The sequence below is a fragment of the Acanthisitta chloris genome, unplaced genomic scaffold (genome assembly GCF_000695815.1).
Source record: "Acanthisitta chloris isolate BGI_N310 unplaced genomic scaffold, ASM69581v1 scaffold8169, whole genome shotgun sequence".
Lineage (NCBI taxonomy): Eukaryota > Metazoa > Chordata > Aves > Passeriformes > Acanthisittidae > Acanthisitta > Acanthisitta chloris.
This window is the reverse complement of record NW_008689753.1, coordinates 79,300-99,669: the sequence shown is the minus strand read 5'-3', so window position 1 is coordinate 99,669 and position 20,370 is coordinate 79,300. Positions and strand designations below refer to the sequence as shown.

Genomic DNA, 20,370 nt, shown 5'->3' with positions numbered 1-20,370 from the left:
GGAAGAGAGCAAGAAAGTGACTCAGAGTTCTTCCTGGGATGCTCTGAGGACAACAAAAGAAAAGGGAATGTTATTTCTTTTGTGAAGCCATGTCTACTGCAGTGGTTTGGAAGTAGGGGCTGTGTGCTATAGCTGAACAAACTACAGGGAATGTGTCCAAAGAAATCTTCATTCATGTGTTCACACCTGAAAGCTTATTCGTCTTGCTGTGCTTTTATTCAAGTACATGTTATTCTTGACCTGATGTTTTAGATCTTAATGAAGGTGTGTGTTGAAGGACCAGCCTAGGTAGGGCATGCAGGCCCCAGTCCTTGAGCACCTTGAAGGAAGAGACAGCAAAGTGTATGGATGGGTGATGGCTCCTGAGGTTGGGCAAATGAAGGAATGCTGCTCTCTCATCACTTGCTGTAGGGACCTCTTAAGAGGCAAATGTTGTGGAAGTATTGGCTACATCCATGTGCAGGGACAGGGTAATCAAAATGTTGCTATTGGGATGATAATGCATTGTAGTAAACACAAGTTGAAGCAGGTCCGAAGAGTCAGACCCTCTGCCTCTTTCTGTTCTTGAATGATGCTATTGCCACTCCAGTGACATTGTATTTGAAAATCTTAGGCTTTTCTGCAGAACCTGTTATACTTCTATGCATTGTTTTTCCATGTTGATGATTTTTAAATAATGTTTTAGTTTTTTCCAGTCAAGACCTCAGTTAACGTAGCCTATTTTTAAGAATGTTTCTGAAGATGTGTAACTCATCTGCTTTATGTATTAAACTAAAGTATTTCCTCACTTCCTGTAAAGAAAGCAACAGTAAATATCTTGCCTTTTTCTTTCTTTACTCTGTGTTTCTGTGTTGGCCTTTATGTGTCACTAAGCTTGGACTCATGTTTTTTCTGATTTGGAAGTTCAGTAGTTCCTGGTTTTATTGAGCTTCACATCCTTATCTGCCTTCATTTCCTCAGGCCATGTTCTTATTACTCTCTCCTGTCTTAGATTTCCTCTTGTCTTCAGCCCTCCCTTTGCCCCCACAGTTCATCTCCCCTTGCAGCACCGTGGTTCTACTTGTGCAGCAGTATGATTTTGGAGAGTGACTCAGAGCTCTCTGTTAAGTCAGCTGCCATGTGCACCCCATCCAAGCTGGTGGGCACCTCAGTTTTTTAAACGCATCTCAGAAAAGGAATAATTTTGTGGATGTGAAAACCCGTGATGTTTAGGCATTGTTGGAAAGAAGCTGTAATCACCTTCAGTGACTGCATTTGGGTGTGACAGATTGCATTGCTTAAACATGGTACCTGTCTGTGCAAATAAATATGCTACATTAAAAATGTTTTTCTTCCCATCAGGTGTCTTTGGGTTCCGTTGTTCAGTTTGAGAAGGGAAACTTCTCCTTGTCAGCAGAAACAGAAGAGAAGGTTTTTCCTGAAAAAAATGAACAGCTGCTACAGTGGGCCCAGAAGGAATATGGAGCAGTAACATCTTTCACTGAACTTAAAATATCAAGAAACATCTATATTAAAGTAGGAGAAGGTAAACCAAAACAAAGCCAACAGAATTGATAGACACTTCTAGATGCTGAGAAGAAGTCTTGCTGTAGTATTATTTCACTTATTATTTCTTACAAGAGTCAAAGTTTCACCTTTTAAATGAAATCATCTATTCATGGTGATTGTTTGGGTGTATTCATCTGAAGAACAGAAGTGGAGAACATGAAGGTTGTAATTTCCAGAAAGACCTGAGATATTTTTTAAGTATTTGCTTGTATAAAGATCCAGGCTACTCTGGGCAAAGTATTATTGCTTTCCTCACCAGAGTAAGTTGCTTCAGTCTATCATTGTGTATTTTCATCCCAAGGAGAAAGATTTCCTGTCCCTGAGAGCCACATGCCAAATTCATCAGGTGGCCTAGTGCAGGTGAGAGAGGACTTCAGCTCCTCAGGAGCTTCATAGGCCTATATTAGGGCAGGATTTGGGCTGTAGCTCTGTAGCTGAGTGGTGTTGGAAAAGCATAAAAATATGAGCCTCAACAGCAATATTTCTATAGAAACTCCTGCATAGCTGAACTAGTTGGCTACAAAAAAAATAAAAACCTTCTGTGGAAAAAACATTCTTTCCTAACCACCTGTATCTGATCATTTGATTTCCTGATATATGAGGCTTGCCCCCCAAAATGAGAACATGACTGTGTTGGTTTTATCCAAATCCTGCCAAATTTGTAGAGGATTCCCCTGTGTGATTTCTTTTTTTTCTTGGCCCTGGTCTTGGATTTTTATGCCAGAAAATCATTCAGAAATATATTTATTAACTTATTAAAGTGCTCTTGGAATCTATGCATGGGAGTAGTGGTCTCTGCATTGCAGAGGTGAATATTTGATTAGATACGTCAAAAAAAAACCAGATAAAATTTTGTTTGTTGATTTGCACATCTCCAGTCAAACTAGGTGGCTAAATAGGAGGGTTTTGCATCATCTTTAGAATATGTTAAAACACAATTTAATTACGAGTAAGTGCACAAAATGGAACTTGGCAGGCAACCAAAATAGACAGTTTCTGAGAAGGCTCCTACAAACTAGCTCAGCTGTAACTGTATTGGATGATTTAAATTCTTGGCAGAAGAATGACTATGCATGTATGTGTGGGGGTTGTGCATGTGTTCGGGGGTGGGGAGAGGGTCAGTTCTTGAACTGCAGCAGTTGTGCAAGGATTTCTATGGAAACCATGTGGGATGTGGTCTTGGTCTGCCTCTCTGCAGAGTGAACAATAGAATCACTGGATTTCACAAACCACAGCATATAGCAATGGACATTTCATGCTTTTCATGCAAAACTCCTCAAGTGATTTAGTAAGGTACCCTTAGCTGCCAGCCTGTGAATCACTGCTAGTATTACTCATAATCTATAGGAGGTCATATGAAGTGGCTCCTTGCTACGTGACTGATACAGAATTTAATTGCAGTACTCATATAATTGTGTACATTTTGGCTTCACTCAAGTTAGACAAATCTGAAACAGGAAGATGTAACGTTTTAGAAGTGTAGGCTGTAGCTGAATACAGCAAACAGAAAATGCAAGCCAGAGGACAAAAAGATCTGAAGAAGGATGATCTTTCATAGAATAAAGCTCCTTCTGATGCCATGGGTCTCTGAAGTCACTTTTGAAGCTGCAAATGAAAGGCAGCTGAGAACACTAGCAAACTGGGTCAGGGCCAAGTGCATCTGAATCCTGTTGATTCTAAAGAGTGGCCGATCTAATACTGCAGGGATGGTGAGCACAGCAAGAACTTAAAGGGGCCAGAATGGGGGTGTAGAGGAGGGGGGCACGAGAAGTGGGGCTCTTGTTCTTGCCTTGATTTGTGCAGTGAAGGAGATAGCAAAGTGACTGCCATGATAATTGCTGTCAGATTCTAGGAGACAAGACTGCTCATGGTGGAAGTGGTCTTAGTACATATTTTTCAGCAGAAGTCAGTTTAATTCCTCATGCTTCAGTAAGATATGATTAAACAAGTCAGAAGTGCTTATCAGTGAGCTAAACATTACCTAACGCATCCAGTATCACCAGTGTAAATCCAGGACAAATGTGCTGCCTGGAGGCAGCGTAATTTCAACACATTTCTAAGCTAAATAAGAAAAAACATTCATCAGTCATAACAATAATTACACTGGAAAATGTAGCCTATTTGCAGATAGTAAGACTGAAGCTAGGGCTTCAGTCCTGACTCTGAATTTGTAGCCTGTAGGCACCAGTGCACATATGCTGCATGCCATGCTTGCTTGGTTTGATGCTTGTAGGTGATTGCATTGTGTCCTGCTGTGGGGTGAGTACTGCTGAGAATATCCATTGTCCCCCCAGAGACCACTGTAGCCCTTTCCCTGATGCCATTTCTATCCTGCCATTGAATGTCAATCAGGGTTCTGATCTCAGTTGTGCTAAGGGCTAGTGAACTTCAAAATAGATGTGAGTGAGCCTTGCCATCAGAGTGCCTGAGGAAAATCCCAAATGCCTCACTTATCCCCTGATCAGACTTTGAAAGGCAAGTTCTTCTTGGATGGGATTTTTATTGCCAAATCCAACTGCTGCTGCCCAGCCTGTCTGTCTTGGAGAGTGACACCTGATTAACAGTGTTCATTTGCACAAAAACATCCTCATGACGTTAAGCTAAGATATTCAGGTTTTAGCCAAGAACCTGTGGACGACACCAAATTTTTGCAGAATAGAGCAGATGGTGTCTGTCCTCATTTGTAAAACGGAGGTGCTGCCCACAGAAACTAGAGATCCCAGTGTTGCAATCCTCCATCTCCGTCCAGGCATCCTGGCACACACGGAAGGAGAGGATGGCTGCCGGCCACCGCACGCGGCTCGGCCGCGCGTGTTCTGGCCAACGGGCTCAGTCAGCACTCACCCTGCTGGCCAGAGACCCTCTACTGAGGGTGTTGCAGGCAAACCTCATGTCTGATTCCACAGTGGGAGTCTGTAGAGATTACTGAGCTCAGTGTCCATAAATTGACTGTTTGCTGCCTGGTCTGGTAGTGTTTTTAATTGATGGCAGACACCTGTCTGCCAAGTTCCTTGACCTGAAACTAAAAAAGGAAATGTAGTGAGCAAGGAATGATGAGGTAGATCCCCCTTCTCTTTTCTGTTCCAGCCCAGATTTTGGTAACTGGTGTGGATGAGAGTAAGTAGATTTTGGTGTGTATGTCAAGTAGCCAGTGATAGAGTTAAAATTTGCTGCAGAGGAAAGCGTGCTATCGAGAGGAGGCCCAGGCTGGGGAGCCTCCTTGCTCCTGGCGCAAGAGCAGCAGTTCTGGAGAGCTCCAGAGACATTTAATGGAAGTGCCAGGAGCAAGAGCTGAGTTCTTTGCAATGGCAAATGATAGCACATGTGGTAATTATCCACAAACTACTCAGGGGCTGTTATTTTATGGCCTGAATTGTGTTGTGCAGCAGCTAAGAAGCAAATACCTAATATCTCTGTGTCTTTGTGTGTGTGTGTGTGTATATATCTATATGTATAAAAATTCAAGCTCAGCGTAGACCATTTGGGATCATTTTCCGTTCTGTGCTGTTGTGGGAGGGGCTGGCAGAGCCGCAGCTGCGTTCAAGGCTAATCTTGCAGGGCATGTACCAGATGTTAGAGGAGTGCTTTGCTGGGGCAGTATGAATAGTTACAGCCTCATATAGCTTTTGTAGATTCTGTAGGGAAGACAGCAGGGTTAATACTCAAAGGCTACTTTGTGTTAAATCAGGAGAAGAAATTCCCCTAATTGTTTCTGCAGAGACCAGGGTCACAGGAGTCTCTGGTCTCCCTGCGAAGTTGAGTAGCACACACAAATGTGCTTCAGAGGTGACATTTCAGCTCTCTTTTAGGGAGCCCGTGATCTCAGCTCAGCTTTTAGGAGTCTGTCCACAGTTTCGCGTGTACAATGCTTTCTATTTGATTTCTTTTTGCCTTTTTTTTTTTTTTTTTTGGTATCTTGTTTCTGACCCTAGTAGGAAAAGTCATCTCTGTACAGCAGTGGTCAAAGAACCAGCCATTTGGAATTGCATTCTGACAGGACTTTGCGCCTTTGAACATGGTACTTAGTCCTTCTGTGTATTGTGACAATTCATATGTAAAGCTGTCTCAGAAAGCCAAAGTATTTCTGATTTTCAATAGAAATACTGTTTCTTGGGGTACAGCAATGTAGGCTGTGCATGACAACTTCATACCCAGTGACTGTTTTTTGTTATTTGCTTTGTACAGTAGTTAATGCTCATGATCAGCCAGGCAGTTAAAATCAAAAGAGAGACTGAATATCTATGCTAGAATTTCAGCATTTCAGTTATGGATATTGTGATCAGACTTCTTTAATATCAGCAACTGATTTCATTCTTTTCTTGCTATATTTAATTTTCCATGCACAAGAGAACTGCAGTATTTCTAGACAGCACTGATTCTGGCTACACAATATATAGGGAAATATACTAAGGAAATGGAAAATGCTTTCTGTGATATTTTAAATATGGTAAGTTTATAATAACAAGAATAAAACATTTTCCACAGGGAATAGGAATTGATCACAAAGGTTTTCTCTGAGTAAATTGCAAAAGAAGGAAATATTTTTAAAGGTGCAAGGAACAAATTAAATGTAATTTAATAGTTTTGAAAAATGCTTACACATTTTCCTTCAGTATTGTTTTCAGATTTCTCTTTGTAGGGATTTTCTTTCATTAGACGTTTACATCCATAAATAGAAATTGTTCTGTTTAGAAGTATATATTTCATATCAGAAATGTGCTGTGTTGTTGCAACAATGATCTCCCTGTCAATATAATGTTTATTTGTTGTAAGTGCTTATGGTAGATCAATAGCTATACCTTTCAGCAATGTAGTGCTGCACTGAGGTAGATGTGGTACATACATGCATCTAAGCTGATATCTGTGTTTAAAGGTGCATATGCTTTCTCTTTTTTTTCCTCCTCCAGATCAAGTTTTTCCTCCCTTGTGCAACATAAAAAAGAACTTTCTCTCTTTAAATTACCTTGCGGGATACCTACAACCAAAACCAGCAGAGGGGTGCCTTATGTCTAACTTAGTGCAGGACAGAGAAGTTCATATCATTGAACTAAGCACTCCAAATTCCAATCCAAACAGGTAAAGTATCATCTAAATAGTCTAAAACTGTTTGAAAGCATAGCTAAAGATTTTACCTGTCTATTAAAAATCCACTGACCAAAAAGGTTTAGTGGTTAGGGAAAATAACTCTGTGTATGTGCTACAAGGATTATCTAAACTGTCAAAGGTACCTTGGAAAGGCAAGACATTTAAAACATTCATCCTTTGCTGGTCTCTCTTAGGTCTTAGTGGGAGAACATGAATGGGGTTTGCTTCAGATGGTCATACCCAGAAAAGCTCTTCATGAGTGCCAAGTATGGTTGCTCGAACAGAAATTTGCTATGAAACTTAGATGGTTACAATTTCATCAGAGATAAGGTGGAATTAAAATCCTGTGTGCTTATAGCTAACACCAGATTTCCAGCATTGTCCAGTTGCGCTCCTCATGCAGTTACATGTAGGCACATCCCATCCCTAGTGAGGAAATCATATCAGGAGATGGAGATGTGAGGAGGGGTCCTTGTAAAAAAGGATAACTATCTCATTGCAAGATGTTGAACCCAGAGCCTGACAATATCCTTGCCTAGCAACCTGGGGAGAGTAAGAAAGTGCTGAGATGTAGTGGAAGTGGAGTAGGAATCCCAAATGATGTGCTTCTGTGTGGCATGAGTTGCAGCCCCATCCTGAACAGAACTGATCTTCAGCATCAATATCATTCTAAGTCCCTTGTAGTGTTACGCAATGATATCCCTGATTCCAGGCCCACTGGGCTTTTGGCTTTGGATATAATACAAAAGGAATTTGTTTTTTAGATGATAACACTGCAAAATGTTTAAATATTTTGTTATTAAACGTAAAACAACTGATAAGTTCCTCATGCTTTGTTCTTAGTTTTGTGTGCTATCCACAGCTATCTTACAAAGTTTAAATTCTCAAAGAAACATATAGAAGCTGAGCTGGGTGTGCATAAAACTGCAGGATGTGAAACACAAGTCCCAAGATACACTAAGTCTCAGTGCAGAATATTAGTTGTAACCTGTTACTTGGAGATGAGCACGTTCTTGTGATGTATGGCCCTGTAAGATGATCTGGAAGAACAAGTTCTTCTGTTGAATTGGTATTTTGCACAATGAGATGTTATTGATGGGTACAGACCGATTTGCTCTACTTACTTTACTGAGGTCTTGAAAATCTGGATAGCGTTCATCTATTTTCCAGCAAGCAATATGCTGGACATCTGGGGTTTTTTTTTACTTTTTAAAGTAAGTATATATCCAGAAGTATTGGAAACTGAATACACTGCTTAATTCCTCAGCACACGCAAGATCCTAAGCAAAGTAATTTCCACAATTTAACTGCCTAGGCAGACACTCCACAATATAGTATTTGTGGTTTGATTTGGGTTTGTTGGGGTTTTTTTCATGAGTATGCATTAACCTGCTTAATTTGGGTTTTTTTTGCCTTTCTTAAGGTATTATTTTGAATTTTAATACACTTAGAGCCAGATGAGAAGGAAACAGCTATATTTAGGCACTGTCACAGTGAAATAAGAAAACAATGTCTACTTTATAAAGCAACCTGCTAGTCATATAACTTACCTGCTCTAAATAATAGCTGACATGGGTAGCACACTTCTTGTAAACAAGAGGCAAAAGTATTATTTGTCTAAAAAGTTCTTGTTTCTATTGTTATACAAAATCACTTAAGTGTATGTGGAATAACAATCTATTTTGCACATGTTGTGTTGCCTGGGATAATATCCAGCATTTTAATCAGCTGGCCAGACAGTGGAAACATGATGGATTGGAAGAAGGTTGATAGCTGAAAATTTCTGGCATTCTGTTCTAACTTTCTATTTTCCACATACAGTGCTCTCCAGGTGGATATAATCGTTGACATTAAACCATCTCAACCAGGTGCCAGACTTGTCAGAGATGTTGTACTGATCCTCAAGTGTAAAAAGTCTGTCAATTGGGTTATCAAGTCTCATGATGTCCAGGGAAAGCTGGAAGTGATTGTAAGTTGAGGCACCTTTATTTTTTGAGATATACCATACTGCAACAGTATAAGATCCATTTAAATGTGATGTAGTGCTTGACCATATTGTTTTCTGAATGTTTTCTCTTAGCTGCCTTTTTTATTGTTTATACTGCATTTCAGAAAAAAACTATTTTTTCTCACTAATTTTTAATATATGAACTATTAAACTGACCCACACGTCACAGAAACCAGGTGGTTAGTGCCAGGATTTAAAGTCTATGTCTCTGACTTCTGTTGAAGGACCTTAAACACAGAGTTGCATGTTCATCTCCCTTTTTGCTGTTACTTTGGTAGTGGATCTACAGGTTCATCTCAGAAGTTGGGATGATGCCTGTAAGTGCAGAATGGATAATACTAGATATGTACACACACATATTTTTTACTTCTCCTATTTGTGGTTGTAGTAGTTTCTATCCCTCTGCCCTGCCAGTACTTCTCTCCCCAGTAAGTATTTGGTCAAATTGACCTCATTGCTCTTCTGACCGCAAATAATGTTTTTAAAAAGTTAAAACCAGGATGCCTAAAGCTAAACTTCTGAAATTTCTGGAGAGCTGATTCACATTGATTTTTGCTACAGACTTTGTGGCTCAACACCATTTCTACTAAGAAAATGTGTTTTCTCTTGCTCTGAAATAAATAAATATAATTATACTGATCTTGCAGCCTATAAATGTGTGGCCTATTTCTGTCTAAAGTCATAAGTTAAGAGTACATTGTACAATTGAGCTGAGTGTTTGCTCAGGACCACCCAGTGGCCTCCTGATTAGCAGTTTCGCAGTAATTGAGTTACATATTCAAACTCCAGCCTTGTATTTATAGGAATTTTACTTTGCTTAGTAGCTTTCTGCTTTTAATATGTGCAAGGGCAATTCTGACAGGATCCAAGGGCTGATTGACCTAAACCTTCCAAGAGGACAGATTGGTAGGCAGAATTTCATGCTAATTTTGAGGCTGAACGAAATAAAAGGAAACAAATTTTGGTGTTGCTCAGAAAATTGAATAGAAGAATTGTCTAGGGTGGATGATGAAATTCCCTTTGATCCCTGACACATATTGATCTTACACACAGGAAAAGATGACCTGGTCATTCTGCAGGTTCTAAGTAATCAGTCCTTAAGGAGAAAGGTCAAGGTTAGGTGCTGAAGATTTAGCACTCTTGTAAGCAGAAGGGAAAAAAAAATGCTTGATTAGAAGTTTCATTCTGTGTTATTACATAAAATTCACCTCTGTGTATTTAGACTTATAGAGGTCTACTTTCACAGGATAGAGAATTGTGCTTTAGTTCATTCCATGCTTGGAGATAGCTCAAGTACTGTATTTCTTGTCCATGAAGCTATCACTTCATGGATAATCAATTTTCAGGGAGAGGATTTCTACTGGATGTTAAAGTTCCTAGAATGCTGCACTTGAATATAGAAAAGCAAGGCTGCTGTTTTTGAAGTTCTTCTTTTATTAATTATTGGAAGTATAAGTAAAAAATATAATTAAAAATTCTTTCTGTAATGGATGGCAGAAAGTAACATTTTATTTAGATTAACAAAAAGAGAAAGTAATACTATATATGGAAATGTCAGTATATAAAACTGTATTTGTGTTAGGATTTGTGAGTAACTTTGTTTTACTGCTTCATTTATATAGATGCTTCATTTTCTGAATATGTGCTTGTTCTCCTTTATTTAAAGGAGGTGTGGGAGGGGAATAAACTCCCCTGTGTCATTAAAAAGCCTGCAGAACCAGCATTTAGGATCTCCTCATATCTCTATTAAGCTGAAGGCCTTTCCAAGCCCAAATTTAGACAATGCATAAAAACATTACTAAGCAATTAGGTAATGTTTCACAATGTTCTTTTTATTAGTTGAAGCAGTTCCATGCACTTCAATTTTCCTAACTTCTTGCCCTCAGTACGAATCACAATCGTCTTGAGGGGATTGGCAAACTGAGAGGGAAAGGTTAGTGCTAAGCTGCCTCAAACCCAGGGCTGTGAGTTACTGGGGTCTAAGTTCACAGACAAAAATGAAAAAGACATTGTAGGTCCTGTAGCTCATCTCCCAGCTTGCTGTGTTTCTTGACACTCTGAGAGAGGATGGATACAAACCCAAGAACAATGGCAATAGTTTAGGTGAAGTAATTGCACCTAATGTATGGGCAGTGCTTTCCTCGAAGCTGTGTTTAACTCCTGTGTGCAGTCTGTCCTTAACAGCAGCCCTCATGCAGCTCTTGTGTGGGTCTGTGCCTGTGGACTGTTTGCTGTGCATGTTGGTTTCTTTGGGTTGGGTGTCCCTTTGCAAAGCTGGGAACTGCACAATGAAGTTGCAGAAAGAAAAGTGTGTTGAGGGATGAAGACTGAGAGAGGTGAAATGCACAGAACTAACCAGTGAGGGTTTCAGAAGCTTGGAGGGACTGTTCTTTACATGAGAATGCTCACTGTTTCCTGAAATGGAGACACTCTATTCTGAGTAGGTTAGTGAGGGCTCTGATTGCCTGGTTTCAAGCACTGTGTGTGAAGGTGTTGGCAGGGCAGGCAAGTGAAGGACAGCCTATTCCTGCAGGCCTGGGTTCTCGGTTTGTCTCACTGAGGCAATGCAGGACTGGACATTTACAGGCTCAGTGTGGAGTGGAGTGGTATAAACAAACTTTGGAAATGCTCAGGTGCCAGCTAGGACAGTAAAATTCTGCGATAATATTTGTTCAGCTGTCTCTTCATAACAAAAAAGGAAAGGAAAGCTGAGAGAGGGATGCAGCAAAGTTGGGGTAGCATAATGATTCCAACCAGCCAAAGCTATGTGGTAATATGAAAATATGTGATCAGTTGTGTCCAGATGTGCATCTGTAGAAGATCAAAGATTAATTGACCCAAAACAGTCATAAGGCACTAAAATTAGGATACCTATTGCTCCATTTTTGTTTCTTATCTTCAGTGGCCTTTGCTGGTCATTGATAACTGTATCCTCAGACCAGATACTGCACCTAAAATTATCTTAAGTTGTGTTTAAAGGCTGCAGAACTGGGTCTTTATGAAGAAATGAGGGAGAGAGCTGAAGGCAAAGTATGTCAGTGCATCTGGACTCTCTACACGCTTTATTCACTTCTTCGTTCAAATGTTGTTTCTGGTGTCAGGGAGAGAAGTGCTGCCAAGCTGTGACCTGTGTGGCATGTCCATACAACCAGTGTCTAAATGAGATCAGTACAGTCATATTTTGATGTTCTAGAGTGAAAAAGAGTAAAGATTTGTTCACATTGAGAAAAACCAATGGGGCTGAAAAAACAATGCAGCCTGTATGATGGAGAAGATAATTGAGCATGGAAATGAAAGTGTCTGTGGAACATTCCATGGCATGAGCTGTATTAGAAAGTGTAATTCAATCACATCACAGAAATTGTTGAAAAGTGGGTCATCATGCCTTTCCTGCAGTGTCTGTGTTCAGCCTGCTCTGCTGCCATCAATGTGATTGTTATGACAATAGTAATGTTGTGAGTGTAAAAATAAATAAATATGTATTTATCTTTGTGTGAATACATGTTTAAGATGCCAAGCAGTTAAATGCAAGTTAAAGCGTAATACTAGTGAATATTTTCTAACTGCCCCTCTAACAGCTAGAGGTACTTGTTATATTCCTTTGACTTGCCCATTTGGACAAGAAAATCTGGAATTTTGCAAAATATTTACAGGAAAATGAAAACTGTGTGACTCATCTGTGTTCCATGACCAACTTTTGAGGCATTATTTTTAATTATTTAATAATTAAAAAAATTACGAGATCAGTTAAGTGCATTTATGAGTTTGCTGTATTGATGCATTTGTGTGAAACTTGTTAATTAAATTTTAAATTTGTGTGCTCTCACTGTTCTATTAAACATTTAATTCAATCCTGTGTAACATACCCAACATTTTGCAAGAGGCACAGAGCATTTCTAGGATGCAACTCATTCAGACACAGCCTGTCCTTGGTGCCAGCTGACTTTAAAGCATTAGCTGGTATCAGCTCTAGCTCCCGAGCATGCTGCTTTGCCTTTTTCAGTAATGCTCATTTGAACAAAAGTTTTCCCTTATACAGCTTAAGTAAGGCTCTAATCAAAGAAACAAATGGGACATTTGAAAAAACAGTTGTCATCCTGAGCACACCTCACCTCAGAAGTAATTTCAGCTCAGTTTTGAAGAAAGTATGGCATTATCCAAATGGCTATAAATATGTCTTTGTCTCGTTTAGGGATTAACAGTTTCTGACTACCTTGATTTATTGACTCCAGGCAGAGGCTGGGAGGAAGCAGGGCACTTTTTCATACATGTGCAGCAGTTCTATGCCTAAGGTGGTATTGGTTCATTTCCCAGGTGTCTTCAGTTTTCTGCTATTTAATAGAGTAAAACATAATTAAAAAAAAACAGATTCAGTCAGTGTCACTGTTCTGTTTTAAGATTACTTAAGTAGTAAATCATGAACCAAGTTTTTTTTTGTTTGCAGACATCAAATAGTATTGGTTTTGGAAAGGAAACAGAACGATCCATGACTATGAGTAAATCAGTAATACCTGATATTCCCTCATCGCATGAGAGTTTGATCAAGTGGGCTTATGAGCACAACTATAGTCCAGTTACTTCCTACACAAAAGCCTCTGTTGCTAACAGATTTCATCTGCAGCTTGAAGATACAGGTGAGTTGAAGATGGACTTTTAGCATGTAGAAAAAATATATCTTGTGTTTCCAGGAATACAATGACTTTAAAGATATTTTCTCAGTTTAGAAGGTTTGTTTTGGGGAGTTGCACTGCTTTTACTGCTCGTCATCAAGAATGCTGGTAATAGCTATGAATACTGGTTAAAAATAATAATCTGTAGCTTTTTGATTGGAAAAGTCCAGGCAAGTTGTGTTATTTTCTGAAATATTAGTGGAATTAAATATTTATAGCTTATCCAGCTCACAAGATGGTACAGCCAACTGTACTCAGTGTTCACTGAAATGGTCTTCAGCAACTGGATATCTAATAAATAATCTAATAAATACAGCTCTTTTTTTGCTTCTCTTTTCGAAAGTATGAGCACAGTGTTTTCTTGAGACAAATAAACATTTAAGTTGTTTACAGTCATGATTGGCTTATCAAAAAATTCTGAGCAAACGGAATAAAGACAGCCATTAACAAAAATTAGTTATTTGGCCCAGGTCATGGCTGATATAAAGATATCTGGGTCCATTGAAGCTAGCAGAGTTGCATCTGGGTTTTTTTCACTAATTGTGAGTTTCAACCACTAAAACTATTGTTTCATCATTTTGATGATACTTATGTTTGCATTAATTTTCTCAACTGCACTTGCATGGGTTACAGGTAATTATCTGCTCGGGCCAGATGTGGAGATTTCTGTCCTGAGCAGTCACCTGTGTAAGCCAGGAGATAGTTTTCTCATTTACTCAGTATAAAGTTAACTCTTATTTAGCTTCACTCGGGTTATGCAAGTGTTTTCACATAAGCAGAGTGACTGAATTTGTGATGAGTCAAGTAACGGAAGAATTTCACTCGGTGATTTGCGCTTAGGCTGTTTCAGCAGCACTAAAATAGTGATGTTTCCTTTACCTCTGTGGTTGTTCTGCATATAATAGGTTCACTCCTCAAAGTTTATTTTCTGCTCTTAGTGAGGGAGATTTCTAGCGGGGACTAAATATACCAACATCAGATGCCTCAGTAACAACTAAACCCTTAGTTGGAGGACTTGTGGCTAGTTACCTGGAAAGTACAAAGATGCTCCTTTGAATGTCCTTTAGGAGCTTCCTTTCTTGATAGTATTTTTGGTATGAAAATGGTTTGTTCTGGATACTTTTAAGGAAAAATATCTAAGAAACTAATGGTTTTGTTTGTTGGATTTTTTTGGTTTTTTAGAAGAGATGAATGATGAAGAAGACCATTCCCTTCCTCCAGAGCTGACAGAATTGCTGGGTGCTAACCCACTGCCTGCTCCAAAGAATCCTGCATTAAGTGATGGCCTGACTTTTCCATTTCACATTAACAGAGGAAGACATGACACAGTGGGAGAAGAAATCTTCCCATCCAGGCATTCAGTAGATACATTAATAAATCATGCCTTTGGGCATTCCCTCTCAAAACACAAAGAACCAGAAGAGGTTCAGGGCAGTGCTGATGTGGCCCTGTCAATAAAGTGTGATGACAAAGTCATGACAGTAGCTGTAGAAAAAGACTCTCTACAGGTTGGTGTGATCTCTTATTCTCAAATTTGGGCAGACTTTTTTTGGGCCAGACCATTTTATTTGCATTTTGATTGAAAAAATAAACATTCTAAGATCTATAGCCGTCACCACCCAAGCCCCCAAAAATAGTTTGGTGAGGAACTGTTTCGTAGATATTCTTTGCCATAACTCAGAATTATGTCTCCTCTTCCCAACAATCCAGTGGTTTTTGGAGGGATTTCTGATTGAAGCTTTGCAGGGTTGGTTCTGTTAGAACATTACTGTACTCAACCATCAGTCTGAGTTTTTAATTTCCGAAGTGCAAAGAAGCTGTTTTTGATAGCAGTGTGAGACCTAAATAGATCTGTCTTTACCATCTACCAGCTGACAGGTTGCTTGTGTCCATTTGTATTGTGGAAAAGAGCCTGATTCAGACAGCATTTCAGACCAAACAGAGTCAGCATTATTAATCAGCAGATTAATAATGAACCGGTTGTTTTCTTTGTTCCATGTTACATTTATTCCCTGTCTGTCATGTACAACAGTATTTTGAGTGACCTTCCCTGGATGTCAGTACAATGAACTTCACTTCCTCTTATCAGCAGTCACGAACAGTTCTCTGAACTGCACTTTAAGCAAGAGCTGAACACAATTGTGTTTCAGCCACTCACAAAGTGCCTTTGTTTCAGGCCAGTGGCTACACACGGACAGAGCTCTCGCTGCTGGATCACTCGTGCAAAGCCAGGATGAATGGGACTCATTTCATTTTGGAGTCTTTGCTGAACAAATGCGGAACTCGGACAGCATATATCTTGAACAAGATTGTTTATTTTAACTCTGTGAGTATTTTACAAAGAGGATCTGCCTTCTGCACAGCACATCATAGTGCTACAAGGAAGCCATTGTAGTTGGCTTTAGTCTTAGAAAAAGGAGGCATCCTGATCTTTTCCTGTCCAGCTCAAACCGAGTTGCAGCCACAGTCCCCGTATTCAGGGAGGTATGAAGGCTGCACATTCAGCGTGCTCCTGTGGTCAGCTAGTATCCCAAAGGAAAAAGGAGTTGGAGTTAAATATCTTTTACAGAACTGCATGGCAGCTCTTGGAGACCAAGTGTACCAGTCTCAGAGAATTTGCACCAGCTTTCCCTATGCAACTTTGGTGCATCCATACATAAGCAGTACTACATTGCTGTAAGGAGGAATAGGAATGAAGTTTTGTGATTGCAGAAAGCAATACCATTGCATTCATAGGCTGAACTATTTTAAGTGAATTTTATTTCTAAAATTCTGTGTGAAAAAGGCTTTTAAAATGTAAGGAAAAGACACTATTTGTGTATGCCTTTCTCTTAGAATTTGAATTTGTATTTTATATCAGTTGATGTGTGCATTGAAGGGACTCTTGAGTGCTCATCTATGGGTGACGGTGCGAAGGAGTCCTGCTAGGCTGTAAGTGACTGCTTCCAGACTGACTCAGCTTGTGAGCCTGAGTACAGTGCAGCTAATCTGGATTGGAAAGTGATGACACATTTCTCTTGCTGAGCTTTCCAGTGCATAGAAGTAACCTTGGCAAATGGTGGAAAGCCTGTGGTCCAACCCAAACACAGCTAAGGCAGTCTGATCTGACCTTGCCTTAAGATTATTCTATACTGGTAAGTTGATAGCACCTAACTTTAGAAATGGTCCCAAACCAGGGCTGTGGATAGAATCATGGCAAACTACAGAACAGCACGTCTGGAGCTAAATATTGTCATTGTTCCTATATTATGGCCCAAGCTAAAATGGTTATTTGCCTCTTCTTCTTTCCCCATCATGACTTTTCATAGTCTTGGCTACACACTTGAACTCCAAGTCATTGTATTTTTTAGCATTTGGTAGCATTTCTCCTCAAAAATACACACCATGCAGTGGTGTGTCAAAGGGTGTGTATATGTCACTTTTTAGCAGTTGCTCTGTCTAAGAAAACAAAGTTGAAGTCTTGGAAGGGAGGGAACTAACTGAGGAGCTGCAAGGCATACAGGAGCAGAGTGCAAAACATCGGGAAACAAAACCAGGAATTTGCAGTTGAACTAATGGAGAAGTGTGCAAAGGACAGAAAAAAAGTGGGAATTCAGTATAAATTTATTGAAAAACAAAGAAGGGAAAAGTGAAGAAGGGGCATAATGGTTTTGGGTGGATATCTCTGGGGGAAAAAAAAGCAAATGACAGAAGAGAAAATACTTTAATGACCTTAACACTTGTAGTGAATTTTCATGAGTGCATTAAGTTGCAAAAAATCACTTTAGAAAGCTATTTCTTTTTTTGATGTTGGTTATAGAAATACCAGAAATAGAACGGAAATGCTAGGCTGCTCATTCAGACACCAACACCCAGACTGGTGTCTTTGCTGGCTCTGAATTCTGGAAAAAAAACTAAGGGGCATTCTCTAAATATAAGCTACATATCCTACATGCTCTGCATAAGGCTGTTTAAGACATGCTTTCACCATCTGCTTAGCTGGTGCTCTTCTTTTGGCCTTTGCATTGTTCTGAAGAGAGAAGAAAATAATAACCATGAAGAGAGAGTGCTCAGTTATCACCTAATCTAATTTGTTTGCAACACCTTTTGTGCAGATTGTCATTCAGCTGTCATCACCTGCTGAAGGCAGTGGCTTTGATGATGATGACATGGAATCAGGTGATAATGGATTTCCAGGAGATGCTGATGAGGCAGATGTTGCTTTCTCGAGCTGGCCTGAGATAGCGGTATGTTACTCTTGGGTTTGCACCTGACAAGAGAGAAATACCTATTGCAATAGGCATTTCACTTAAATTGCATTAATTGTATAGGAATTCATTTGTCTTTCAACACATTTCTCTTCACTGCTGTTCCTTGTGACCCCGTTGAAGGTTTACACTAAATAGACAGAACGTGGGTGGGCCTGTATTGTGCATACCACATTTGTATTTATCCAGCAACCACTCCTGACTCAGGGTGTTACTGTATTTCTTTTTTATTTCAGTTTAATTGCACGCTGCACCAGCCAGAGGATGACAGAGGCATGTTCTGGCCCTCTGAACCACACATCACCAATGTGACCTTCAACATGGAGCTGTACAAAACAGATTTGTTCCTAGCTCCCTCCCAAGGACTCTTCTCTGTTGCTGAGAATGGGCCAATATATGTAGAGGTAACAAACTGAAAAAGGCTTTCAAATTAACAAACATTTTGGAAGGCTGTGCCCTGAGCCAGATCTGCTCTTGTCAGTTGAAAGGTCTTGTTTGGCAGTTGGTTCAGGCAGACAGGTAGGTACTTTGGTAGCTGCAGAGAACAGAAAATGTGAGGTAAGAAGTAGGACAATATTTTGGACAAAACCCAAACATTCTTGCAAAATGGATTAATTTAACTTACAAGGTAAATTGGTGATTCCATCAAATCTGCTTTTCAGTGTAGAACTTAACGGTGGTCTCTGAGCTCTTGCGCGCTGAACTGGCGTATCCTGATGAAGACTTCAGGGTTTATTTTATTTCTTAATATGTCTGAACCTCATCTGAAAGATGTAGACATGGGGAAAAAAATTACTAGTGTGTGTTTTTCATATACTAGTGTTAGTTTTAGTGCTGGTGTTAGTGTTTGATAGCTAGTGCTAGGTTATACAGTTAATACAGATTCTGGTCTTTCTCCAGTCAGCTTTAAAACATCAGTTACAATCCTCTTGAATGCTAACACTCGGGATATAACAGCTTTAGGTGAATAAGACTAAAAATCAACAGCCAGGTACCCTTGACTTCAGGTGTGTTTTGCACATGATAATATTTCCATGTGTTGTTGAGTTGCTTATGAAATCTGGGGAATTTCAAACCAATGCAGTCAGTATTTCTAAAGATAGCCATGAGAAAAGAACTTTGGATTTTTCAAATAATGGTAGGCATTAATAGATGCAACATTGGCAATGAAGAAGTATCACCAGTTTATAGATGAGTAAATCACAAGGTATGAGCTATAGGCTTAGAAGACCAGGAGAAAGAGTATATTGGCTAAAGGAGTGCTGTGCCATGTTCTTCTTGCCCAAGTGAGTTCCTCTTTGTGAGCCCACATGGCAAATAATAAGCATTTGACCCATTCGACATTGGTGCAGTTTTCTTCATGATTTCAATATATTATGTCTCCTCGTTCTCTACCCAGTGAGAAGTACTTAAGACAGTTGAAGCAAAAAGAAAGTATGTCACACTCTGTTAAGAATATGTTTATAAAGGCACTTCTTTTTTTTCATCTGGATAAAACCATCTGCTTCCTTCATTGATCTGGGATGAATCCCCCCGGCTCTGAGCCCTCTGGATTTGTCTGGTTCTGGAGCTGTTTACTCAGACAGATGTTCTGATTTCTTCATCACCTGTCTTGGCAGAAGCCTGGGGTTTTTTTCCCTGTTTTTATTTCTTGCACAGTGGAAAATGTATCTGTTTTGAAGTTCTGTGACTCCTTTTTTTCTCTGACACAGATAATTCACTTTTTTCCTTTTTTGTTTCTATTTTACTTTTGTTATTAACAAATATATTTTGATTGATAGATCATAATCTGTAAAAACTCTGTCTCCCTTTTCCTTCTCTGCTAAAGATGTTTTTGTGTTTGAATCTTTTGGGTTGTTTTATTTCTTTTTATTTCTTCTCTGCTGTCATTTTTGTATCATAGTTTAGTCTCACCTTCCTCCTGCCTTTTCTTTCCTTGAGATATCATTCATCCTTTTATTTAATGAACTATAGTGTGCCTGTTCTTCTCATAATCTCCTTTTTAACTAGTTTACACTGTCAGCTTGTTTCCTGTCAGTACCTGTGGCTGACTTTCATTCATCCATCTTTATATCTGTTCTTTTTAGAAGACGGTCTTTCTTGCTTAGATACTTCAGCACATCCCTTCATCTCTAATTTGATTGCTCTTCACATAAGGGAGAGAAAAAACGAGACATGCCTTTATTTATTGCACAACTCATAGCATCCAAAAATTACTGCATAAACCTCAGGATTTGGCAGACTCTCCCTTAAAGATACATGCAGTACATATGAATTAAGTGCGCCTATAAAGTGCATTTCTTCTAAGAGGAAAATAATTTCTTGTGGAACTGTTTCATTGGGCAGTGTTAATGGTTAGACACAACACTTCTGTTGTTTATTAAGAACAACGTGCCTCGTTCGTTACAAATTCCATTTATTTTTTCTTCTAATTATTCTGTAGCATTTGTTGCCTGCATTCCAGTCAGCTGAGCAACATCAGGGCCTTGGAAATTTGCAGTCTTAATTATTTTTCATAAAAGAGTATGAATTTCAAACTTAGAATAAACTAAAAGGATCCTTTCACAAGAAAATACGGCTTTTTAGGAAACGTGCCTCGTTCGTTACAAATTCCATTTATTTTTTCTTCTAATTATTCTGTAGCATTTGTTGCCTGCATTCCAGTCAGCTGAGCAACATCAGGGCCTTGGAAATTTGCAGTCTTAATTATTTTTCATAAAAGAGTATGAATTTCAAACTTAGAATAAACTAAAAGGATCCTTTCACAAGAAAATACGGCTTTTTAGGAGGATCCCTTACTCCAGTCCAGGAA

The 20,370-nt window shown here is 39.3% G+C and overlaps 1 protein-coding gene across 1 annotated transcript in view; it reads left to right on the top strand.

Annotated features, from left to right (window-relative positions):
• The window catches only part of TGFBR3 (transforming growth factor, beta receptor III), a 97,311-nt gene that overhangs the window by 63,722 nt on the left and 13,219 nt on the right, over nucleotides 1–20,370 (top strand). The window contains exons 4-11 of the mRNA XM_009081542.1: nucleotides 1,342–1,525; nucleotides 6,456–6,624; nucleotides 8,455–8,602; nucleotides 13,086–13,275; nucleotides 14,494–14,819; nucleotides 15,488–15,637; nucleotides 17,406–17,537; nucleotides 17,795–17,962. Of these exons, the coding sequence (XP_009079790.1) occupies nucleotides 1,342–1,525; nucleotides 6,456–6,624; nucleotides 8,455–8,602; nucleotides 13,086–13,275; nucleotides 14,494–14,819; nucleotides 15,488–15,637; nucleotides 17,406–17,537; nucleotides 17,795–17,962 (1,467 nt within the window). The remainder of the gene's footprint in view (nucleotides 1–1,341; nucleotides 1,526–6,455; nucleotides 6,625–8,454; nucleotides 8,603–13,085; nucleotides 13,276–14,493; nucleotides 14,820–15,487; nucleotides 15,638–17,405; nucleotides 17,538–17,794; nucleotides 17,963–20,370) is intronic.